Source organism: Nerophis lumbriciformis, linkage group LG18 (assembly GCF_033978685.3).
Source record: "Nerophis lumbriciformis linkage group LG18, RoL_Nlum_v2.1, whole genome shotgun sequence".
NCBI lineage: Eukaryota > Metazoa > Chordata > Actinopteri > Syngnathiformes > Syngnathidae > Nerophis > Nerophis lumbriciformis.
Window position 1 is genome coordinate 13,295,193 of NC_084565.2, and position 11,878 is coordinate 13,307,070.

Consider the following 11,878-nt stretch of genomic DNA (forward strand, 5'->3'; position numbering starts at 1 on the left):
GTATGCTACAGCACGACAACGGTATGCCACAACAGAAAAACGGTATGCCACAACACAACAACTGTAAGCCATTATGCAACACTGTACTCCACAACACAACAACTGTAAGCCACAACATAATAACTGTATGACACAACACAACAACTGTATGACACAACACAACAACTGTAGGCCACAACACAACAGCTTTATGCCACAACACAACGACTATAAACCATAACACAACAACTTTATGCCACAACACAACAACTGTAAGCCATAATACAAGGACTATAAGCCACAACACAACAACTGTAAGCCACAACACAACAACAGTATGCCACAACACAACAACGGTACGCCATGACAGAAAAATGGTATGCCACAATACAACAACTGTAGGCCACAAAACAACAACTGTACGCCACAAAACAACAACTGTAGGCCAGAACACGACGACTATAAGCCACAACAACTGTAAGCCACAACACAACAACGGTATGCCAACACAAAAACGGTATGCCACAACACAACAACTGTAGGCCATAATACAACAACTGTAGGCCATAATGCAAGAACTGTAAGCCCTAATGCAACAACTGTGAGCCCTAATGCAACAACTGTAAGCCATAATGCAAGGACTATAAGCCACAACACAACAACTGTAAGCCACAACACAACTGTAAGCCACAACACAACAACAATATGCCACAATACAACAACGGTATGCCACGACAGAAAAACGGTATGCCACAAAACAACAACTGTAGGCCACAAAACAACAACTGTAGGCCACAGCACGACAACTATAAGCCACAACAACTGTAAGCCACAACACAACAACGGTATGCCAACACAAAAACAGTATGCCACAACACCACAACTGTAGGCCATAATACAACAACTGTAAGCCCTAATGCAACAACTGTAAGCCATAATGCAACAACTGTAAGCCATAATACAAGGACTATAAGCCATAACACAACAACTGTAAGCCACAACACAACAACTGTAAGCCACAACACAACAACAGTATGCCACAACACAACAACGGTACGCCACGACAGAAAAAAGGTATGCCACAAAACAACAACTGTAGGCCACAAAACAACAACTGTAGGCCACAACACGACAACTGTAGGCCACAGCACGACAACGGTATGCCAACACAAAAACGGTATGCCACAACACAACAACTGTAAGCCACAATACAACAACTGTAGGCCACAATACAACAACTGTAGGCCATAATACAACAACTGTAAGCCACAACACAACAACTGTAAGCCACAACACAACAACAATATGCCACAATACAACAACGGTATGCCACGACAGAAAAACGGTATGCCACAAAACAACAACTGTAGGCCACAAAACAACAACTGTAGGCCACAGCACGACAACTATAAGCCACAACAACTGTAAGCCACAACACAACAACGGTATGCCAACACAAAAACAGTATGCCACAACACCACAACTGTAGGCCATAATACAACAACTGTAGGCCATAATAAATAAATAATGATAAATGGGTTGTACTTGTATAGCGCTTTTCTACCTTCAAGGTACTCAAAGCGCTTTGACACTACTTCCACATTTACCCATTCACACACACATTCACACACTGATGGAGGGAGCTGCCATGCAAGGCGCTAACCAGCACCCATCAGGAGCAAGGGTGAAGTGTCTTGCTCAGGACACAACGGACATGACGAGGTTGGTACTAGGTGGGGATTGAACCAGGGACACAACAACTGTAAGCCCTAATGCAACAACTGTAAGCCCTAATGCAACAACTGTAAGCCATAATGCAACAACTGTAAGCCATAATACAAGGACTATAAGCCATAACACAACAACTGTAAGCCACAACACAACAACTGTAAGCCACAACACAACAACAGTATGCCACAACACAACAACGGTACGCCACGACAGAAAAACGGTATGCCACAAAACAACAACTGTAGGCCACAAAACAACAACTGTAGGCCACAACACGACAACTGTAGGCCACAGCACGACAACTATAAGCCACAACAACTGTAAGCCACAACACAACAATGGTATGCCAACACAAAAACGGTATGCCACAACACAACAACTGTAGGCCATAATACAACAACTGTAAGCCCTCATGCAACAACTGTAAGCCCTAATGCAACAACTGTAAGCCATAACACAACGACTGTAAGCCACAACACAACTGTAAGCCACAACACAACAACTGTAAGCCACAACACAACAACTGTAAGCCACAACACAACAACAGTATGCCACAACACAACAACGGTACGCCACGACAGAAAAATGGTATGCCATAAAACAACAACTGTAGGCCACAAAACAACAACTGTAGGCCACAGCACGACAACGGTATGCCAACACAAAAACGGTATGCCACAACACAACAACTGTAGGCCACAATACAACAACTGTAGGCCACAATACAACAACTGTAGGCCATAATACAACAACTGTAAGCCCTAATGCAACATCTGCAAGCCATAATGCAACAACTGTAAGCCAAACACAACAACTGTAAGCCACAACACAACAACTGTAAGCCACAACACAACAACTGTAAGCCACAACACAACAACAATATGCCACAATACAACAACGGTATGCCACGACAGAAAAACGGTATGCCACAAAACAACAACTGTAGGCCACAAAACAACAACTGTAGGCCACAGCACGACAACTATAAGCCACAACAACTGTAAGCCACAACACAACAACGGTATGCCAACACAAAAACGGTATGCCACAACACAACAACTGAAAGCCCTAATGCAACAACTGTAAGCCCTAATGCAACAACTGTGAGCCATAATACAAGGACTATAAGCCATAACACAACAACTGTAAGCCACAACACAACAACGGTATGCCAACACAAAAACGGTATGCCACAACACAACAACTGTAGGCCATAATACAACAACTGTAAGCCATAATGCAACAACTGTAAGCCCTAATGCAACAACTGTAAGCCATAATGCAACAACTGTGAGCCATAATACAAGGACTATAAGCCATAACACAACAACTGTAAGCCACAACACAACAACTGTAAGCCACAACACAACAACAGTATGCCACAACACAACAACGGTACGCCACGACAGAAAAATGGTATGCCACAAAACAACAACTGTAGGCCACAAAACAACAACTGTAGGCCACAACACGACAACTGTAGGCCACAGCACGACAACGGTATGCCAACACAAAAACGGTATGCCACAACACAACAACTGTAGGCCACAATACAACAACTGTAGGCCACAATACAACAATTGTAGGCCATAATACAACAACTGTAAGCCCTAATGCAACAACTGTAAGCCACAACACAACAACTGTAAGCCACAACACAACAACTGTAAGCCACAACACAACAACAATATGCCACAATACAACAACGGTATGCCACGACAGAAAAACGGTATGCCACAAAACAACAACTGTAGGCCACAAAACAACAACTGTAGGCCACAGCACGACAACTATAAGCCACAACAACTGTAAGCCACAACACAACAACGGTATGCCAACACAAAAACAGTATGCCACAACACCACAACTGTAGGCCATAATACAACAACTGTAAGCCCTAATGCAACAACTGTAAGCCATAATGCAACAACTGTAAGCCATAATACAAGGACTATAAGCCATAACACAACAACTGTAAGCCACAACACAACAACTGTAAGCCACAACACAACAACAGTATGCCACAACACAACAACGGTACGCCACGACAGAAAAATGGTATGCCACAAAACAACAACTGTAGGCCACAAAACAACAACTGTAGGCCACAAAACAACAAATGTAGGCCACAACACGACAACTGTAGGCCACAGCACGACAACTATAAGCCACAACAACTGTAAGCCACAACACAACAACGGTATGCCAACACAAAAACGGTATGCCACAACACAACAACTGTAGGCCATAATACAACAACTGTAAGCCCTAATGCAACAACTGTAAGCCATAACACAACGACTGTAAGCCACAACACAACAACTGTAAGCCACAACACAACAACTGTAAGCCACAACACAACAACGGTATGCCACAACACAACAACGGTACGCCACGACAGAAAAATGGTATGCCACAAAACAACAACTGTAGGCCACAAAACAACAACTGTAGGCCACAACACGACAACTGTAGGCCACAGCACGACAACGGTATGCCAACACAAAAACGGTATGCCACAATACAACAACTGTAGGCCACAATACAACAACTGTAGGCCATAATACAACAACTGTAAGCCCTAATGCAACATCTGTAAGCCATAATGCAATAACTGTAAGCCATAACACAACAACTGTAAGCCACAACACAACAACTGTAAGCCACAACACAACAACAGTATGCCACAACACAACAACTATAAGCCACAACACAACAACTGTAAGCCACAACACAACAACAATATGCCACAATACAACAACGGTATGCCACGACAGAAAAACGGTATGCCACAAAACAACAACTGTAGGCCACAAAACAACAACTGTAGGCCACAGCACGACAACTATAAGCCACAACAACTGTAAGCCACAACACAACAACGGTATGCCAACACAAAAACGGTATGCCACAACACAACTGTAAGCCGTAATACAACAACTGTAAGCCCTAATGCAACAACTGTAAGCCCTAATGCAACAACTGTGAGCCATAATGCAAGGACTATAAGCCATAACACAACAACTGTAAGCCACAACACAACAACTGTAAGCCACAACACAACAACAGTATGCCACAACACAACAACAGTATGCCACAACCCAACAACGGTACGCCACGACAGAAAAATGGTATGCCACAAAACAACAACTGTAGGCCACAAAACAACAACTGTAGGCCACAACACGACAACTGTAGGCCACAGCACGACAACGATATGCCAACACAAAAACGGTATGCCACAACACAACAACTGTAGGCCACAATACAACAACTGTAGGCCACAATACAACAACTGTAGGCCATAATATAACAACTGTAAGCCCTAATGCAACATCTGTAAGCCATAATGCAACAACTGTAAGCCATAACACAACAACTGTAAGCCATAACACAACAACTGTAAGCCACAACACAACAACTATAAGCCACAACACAACAACTGTAAGCCACAACACAACAACAATATGCCACAATACAACAACGGTATGCCACGACAGAAAAACGGTATGCCACAAAACAACAACTGTAAGCCACAAAACAACAACTGTAGGCCACAGCACGACAACTATAAGCCACAACAACTGTAAGCCACAACACAACAACGGTATGCCAACACAAAAACGGTATGCCACAACACAACAACTGTAAGCCCTAATACAACAACTGTAAGCCCTAATGCAACAACTGTAAGCCCTAATGCAACAACTGTGAGCCATAATACAAGGACTATAAGCCATAACACAACAACTGTAAACCACAACACAACAACTGTAAGCCACAACACAACAACAGTATGCCACAACACAACAACAGTATGCCACACTACAACAACGGTACGCCACGACAGAAAAATGGTATGCCACAAAACAACAACTGTAGACCACAAAACAACAACTGTAGGCCACAACACGACAACTGTAGGCCACAGCACGACAACGGTATGCCAACACAAAAACGGTATGCCACAACACAACAACTGTAGGCCACAATACAACAACTGTAGGCCACAATACAACAACTGTAGGCCATAATACAACAACTGTAAGCCCTAATGCAACATCTGTAAGCCATAATACAAGGACTATAAGCCATAACACAACAACTGTAAGCCACAACACAACAACTGTAAGCCACAACACAACAACTGTAAGCCACAACACAACAACAATATGCCACAATACAACAACGGTATGCCACGACAGAAAAACGGTATGCCACGACAGAAAAACGGTATGCCACAAAACAACAACTGTAGGCCACAAAACAACAACTGTAGGCCACAGCACGACAACTATAAGCCACAACAACTGTAAGCCACAACACAACAACGGTAAGCCACAACACAACAACGGTATGCCACAACACAACAACTGTAGGCCATAATACAACAACTGTAAGCCCTAATGCAACAACTGTAAGCCCTAATGCAACAACTGTAAGCCATAATGCAACAACTGTGAGCCATAATACAAGGACTATAAGCCATAACACAACAACTGTAAGCCACAACACAACAACTGTAAGCCACAACACAACAACAGTATGCCACAACACAACAACGGTATGCCACGACAGAAAAACGGTATGCCACAAAACAACCACTGTAGGCCACAAAACAACAACTGTAGGCCACAAAACAACAACTGTAGGCCACAACACGACAACTGTAGGCCACAGCACGACAACTATAAGCCACAACAACTGTAAGCCACAACACAACAACGGTATGCCAACACAAAAACGGTATGCCACAACACAACAACTGTAATTCACAATACAACAACTGTAAGCCCTAATGCAACAACTGTAAGCCATAATGCAACAACTGTAAGCCATAATACAAGGACTATAAGCCATAACACAACAACTGTAAGCCACAACACAACATCTGTAAGCCACAACACAACAACAGTATGCCACAACACAACAACGGTATGCCACGACAGAAAAACGGTATGCCACAAAACAACAACTGTAGGCCACAAAACAACAACTGTAGGCCACAACACGACAACTGTAGGCCACAGCACGACAACTATAAGCCACAACAACTGTAAGCCACAACACAACAACGGTATGCCAACACAAAAACGGTATGCCACAACACAACAACTGTAGGCCATAATACAACAACTGTAGGCCATAATACAACAACTGTAAGCCCTAATGCAACAACTGTAAGCCATAATGCAAGGACTATAAGCCACAACACAACAACTGTAAGCCACAACACAACAACATTAAGCCACAACACAACAACAGTATGCCACAACACAACAACGGTATGCCACGACAGAAAAACGGTATGCCACAAAACAACCACTGTAGGCCACAAAACAACAACTGTAGGCCACAAAACAACAACTGTAGGCCACAAAACAACAACTGTAGGCCACAACACGACAACTGTAGGCCACAGCACGACAACTATAAGCCACAACAACTGTAAGCCACAACACAACAACGGTAAGCCACAACACAACAACGGTATGCCACAACACAACAACTGTAGGCCATAATACAACAACTGTAAGCCCTAATGCAACAACTGTAAGCCCTAATGCAACAACTGTAAGCCATAATGCAACAACTGTGAGCCATAATACAAGGACTATAAGCCATAACACAACAACTGTAAGCCACAACACAACAACTGTAAGCCACAACACAACAACAGTATGCCACAACACAACAACGGTATGCCACGACAGAAAAACGGTATGCCACAAAACAACCACTGTAGGCCACAAAACAACAACTCTAGGCCACAAAACAACAACTGTAGGCCACAACACGACAACTGTAGGCCACAGCACGACAACTATAAGCCACAACAACTGTAAGCCACAACACAACAACGGTATGCCAACACAAAAACGGTATGTCACAACACAACAACTGTAATTCACAATACAACAACTGTAAGCCCTAATGCAACAACTGGAAGCCATAATGCAACAACTGTAAGCCATAATACAAGGACTATAAGCCATAACACAACAACTGTAAGCCACAACACAACATCTGTAAGCCACAACACAACAACAGTATGCCACAACACAACAACGGTATGCCACGACAGAAAAACGGTATGCCACAAAACAACAACTGTAGGCCACAAAACAACAACTGTAGGCCACAACACGACAACTGTAGGCCACAGCACGACAACTATAAGCCACAACAACTGTAAGCCACAACACAACAACGGTATGCCAACACAAAAACGGTATGCCACAACACAACAACTGTAGGCCATAATACAACAACTGTAGGCCATAATACAACAACTGTAAGCCCTAATGCAACAACTGTAAGCTATAATGCAAGGACTATAAGCCACAACACAACAACTGTAAGCCACAACACAACAACATTAAGCCACAACACAACAACAGTATGCCACAACACAACAACGGTATGCCACGACAGAAAAACGGTATGCCACAAAACAACCACTGTAGGCCACAAAACAACAACTGTAGGCCACAAAACAACAACTGTAGGCCACAAAACAACAACTGTAGGCCACAACACGACAACTGTAGGCCACAGCACGACAACTATAAGCCACAACAACTGTAAGCCACAACACAACAACGGTATGCCAACACAAAAACGGTATGCCACAACACAACAACTGTAGGCCATAATACAACAACTGTAGGCCACAATACAACAACTGTAAGCCCTAATGCAACAACTGTAAGCCATAATGCAACAACTGTAAGCCATAATACAAGGACTATAAGCCATAACACAAGAACTGTAAGCCACAACACAACAACTGTAAGCCACAACACAACAACAGTATGCCACAACACACCAACGGTATGCCACGACAGAAAAACGGTATGCCACAAAACAACAACTGTAGGCCACAAAACAACAACTGTAGGCCACAACACGACAACTGTAGGCCACAGCACGACAACTATAAGCCACAACAACTGTAAGTCACAACACAACAACGGTATGCCAACACAAAAACGGTATGCCACAACACAACAACTGTAGGCCATAATACAACAACTGTAAGCCCTAATGCAACAACTGTAAGCCATAATGCAACAACTGTAAGCCATAATGCAACAACTGTATGCCATAACGCAACAACTATATGTCACGACACAACAACTATAGGTCACAACGCAACAACCGTATGACAGAACGCAACAACCATATGCTACAACACAACAACCATATGCTACAACACAACAACCGTATGCTACAACACAACAACGGTATACTACAGCACGACAACGGTATGCCACAACAGAAAAACGGTATGCCACAACACAACAAATGTAAGCCATTATGCAACACTGTATGCCATAACGCAACAACTATAGGTCACGACACAACAACTATAGGTCACAACGCAACAACCGTATGACACAACGCAACAACCGTATGACACAACGCAACAACCATATGCTACAACACAACAACCATATGCTACAACACAACAACCGTATGCTACAACACAACAACGATATGCTTCAGCACGACAACGGTATGCCACAACAGAAAAACGGTATGCCACAACACAACAACTGTAAGCCATTACGCAACACTGTACTCCACAACACAACAACTGTAAGCCACAACATAATAACTGTATGACACAACACAACAACTGTTTGACACAACACAACAACTGTAAGCCATAACACAACTGTAGGTCATAACACAACTGCAAGCCACAACACAACTGTAGGCCACAACACAACAACTGTAGGCCACAACGCAACAACTGTAGGCCACAACGCAACAACTGTAGGCCACAACGCCACAACTGTAGGCCACAACGCCACAAAGCCACAACTGTAGGCCACAAGGCCACCACTGTAGGCCACAACGCCACAACTGTAGGCCACAACGCCACAACGCAACAACTGTATGCCACAACGCAACAACTGTATGCCACAACGCAACAACTGTATGCCGTGACGCAACAACTGTATTCCACAACATAAAAACGGTATGCCACAACACAACAACTGTAGGCCATAACACAACAACTGTAGGCCACAACACAACAACTGTAGGCCATAATACAACACCTGAAGCCATAATGCAACAACTGTATGCCATAACGCATTAACTGTAGGTCACAACACAACTGTAGGTCACAACACAACAACTGTAGGTCACGACACAACAACTATAGGCCACAACACAACAACCGTATGACACAACACAACAACTGTAAGCCACGACGCAACAAATGTAAGCCACGACGCAACAATTGTATGCCACAACACAACAACTGTAGGCCACAACACAACAACAGTAGGCCACAACACAAAAACGGTAGGCCACAACACAAAAACGGTAGGCCACAACACAAAAACGGTAGGCCACAACACAACAACTGTAGGCCACAACACAACAACTGTAGGCCACGACACAACAACTGTAGGCCACGACACAACAACAGTATGCCACGACACAACAACTGTAGGCCACAACACAACAACTGTAGGCCACAACACAACAACGGTAAGCCATAACACAACAACTGTATGCTCAACAGGCTCTTGGGATCATTTTTACTGTTCGAACGTATTATTAAAAAGTCGACAACAATTGTGGATTAAATTTGGTTGGTTCAACACATCTTTTATCCTTTTAATGATCTCTTTTTTTCCCTCCAGTCACCGTATTCCGAAAGAACAATGGTGGTTAAAGTTGAGGCCCATCCAAAAAATCCTGGCCAAGTACGATACCGCACTGGACACTTCCCTGATGGCCGAACTGGAGCATGTCAGCGAGAAGGCAGGCCATGCTCCGAAGAAGTAGGATACTTTGAATTTTGACCAAATGCGCTCAACATAACCCCAATGTTGGCTGTTTCTCTCAAAAAAGTGCTGCATCCTTAAACATCATGATGGAATGCTAATAAAGAGCTCGACAATAAACAATTCAGAATCACATTGGTGTGTTTATTTAAACAAAAACAACTGTACGGTTTAAAATATTTTTTTGCAAACCAGTAATTATAGTCTGCAAATGATGTGTTGTTGTTGAGTGTCGGTGCTGTCTAGAGCTCGGCAGAGTAACCGTGTAATACTCTTCCATATCAGTAGGTGGCAGCCGGTAGCTAATTGCTTTGTAGACGTCGGAAACAGCGGAAGGCAGCGTGCAGGTAAAAATGTGTCTAATACTTAAACCAAAAATAAACAAAAGGTGAGTACCCCTAAGAAAAGGCATTAAAGCTTAGGGAAGGCTATGCAGAACGAAACTAAAACTGAACTGGCTACAAAGTAAACAAAAACAGAATGCTGGACGACAGCAAAGACTTACTGTGGAGCAAAGACAATGTACATCTGAACATGACATGACAATCAACAATGTCCCCACAAAGAAGGATAAAAACTACTGAAATCTTCTTGATTACTAAAACAAAGTAGATGCGGGAAATATCGCTCAAAGGAAGACATGAAACTGCTGCAGGAAAATGCCAAAAAAAGAGAAAAAAAGCCACCAAAATAGGAGCGCAAGACAAGAACTAAAACACTACTCACAGGAAAACAGCAAATAAGTCAGGGGGTGATGTGACATGTGGTGACAGTACACCTACTTTGAGACAAGAGCTACAGGCTTATATTTGCCTATCCTATACATTCACTGAAAATTAGATTACCTGGAACATCAACGTTCAAAAAATCAATGAGACGAAAAAGTAATCGTTGCTATATTTTATAATTTTCCATTATTTCACCTTTCAAGGCTTTCTTAAACCTTAACAAAGAACTACATGTCTTCAACTCATCACTGAGCTTGTTCCACCATTTAACTCCTAAAACTGAAATACATTTGTATTTTATATTCCTTCTTACTTTACCTATTTGAAAATCAATATCCCCCGTAAATGATAGTTTTCTCCTTAATTTATACAACCTAAGAATACAAGCTGGAAGGCTGCTACTCGAAACACAACGTCCATTGCTTTTAAAAACACACTATCTAAGAAATGTTAACACATTAGAACTTATGAATAATGGATTAGTATGGTCATAGTAGCACGCTTTATGTATTATTCCTGTTTTGAAGTTTAATTATTGGGTCTATGTTTGTTTTATAAACAATTCCCCAAACTTCAACACAATATGTTAGATATGGAAAAGGAAAATAATTATATAACATATGCAGACATTTC

At 42.6% G+C, this 11,878-nt stretch overlaps 1 protein-coding gene across 1 annotated transcript in view; it reads left to right on the forward strand.

Moving 5' to 3' along the window:
• The window catches only part of pfkmb (phosphofructokinase, muscle b), a 66,050-nt gene extending 55,411 nt beyond the window's left edge, over positions 1–10,639 (forward strand). Inside the window, exon 22 of the mRNA XM_061978554.2 lies at positions 10,374–10,639. Coding sequence (XP_061834538.1) covers positions 10,374–10,518 — 145 coding nt within the window. The 3' untranslated portion in view covers positions 10,519–10,639. The remainder of the gene's footprint in view (positions 1–10,373) is intronic.
• The last annotated feature ends 1,239 nt before the right edge of the window (positions 10,640–11,878 follow it).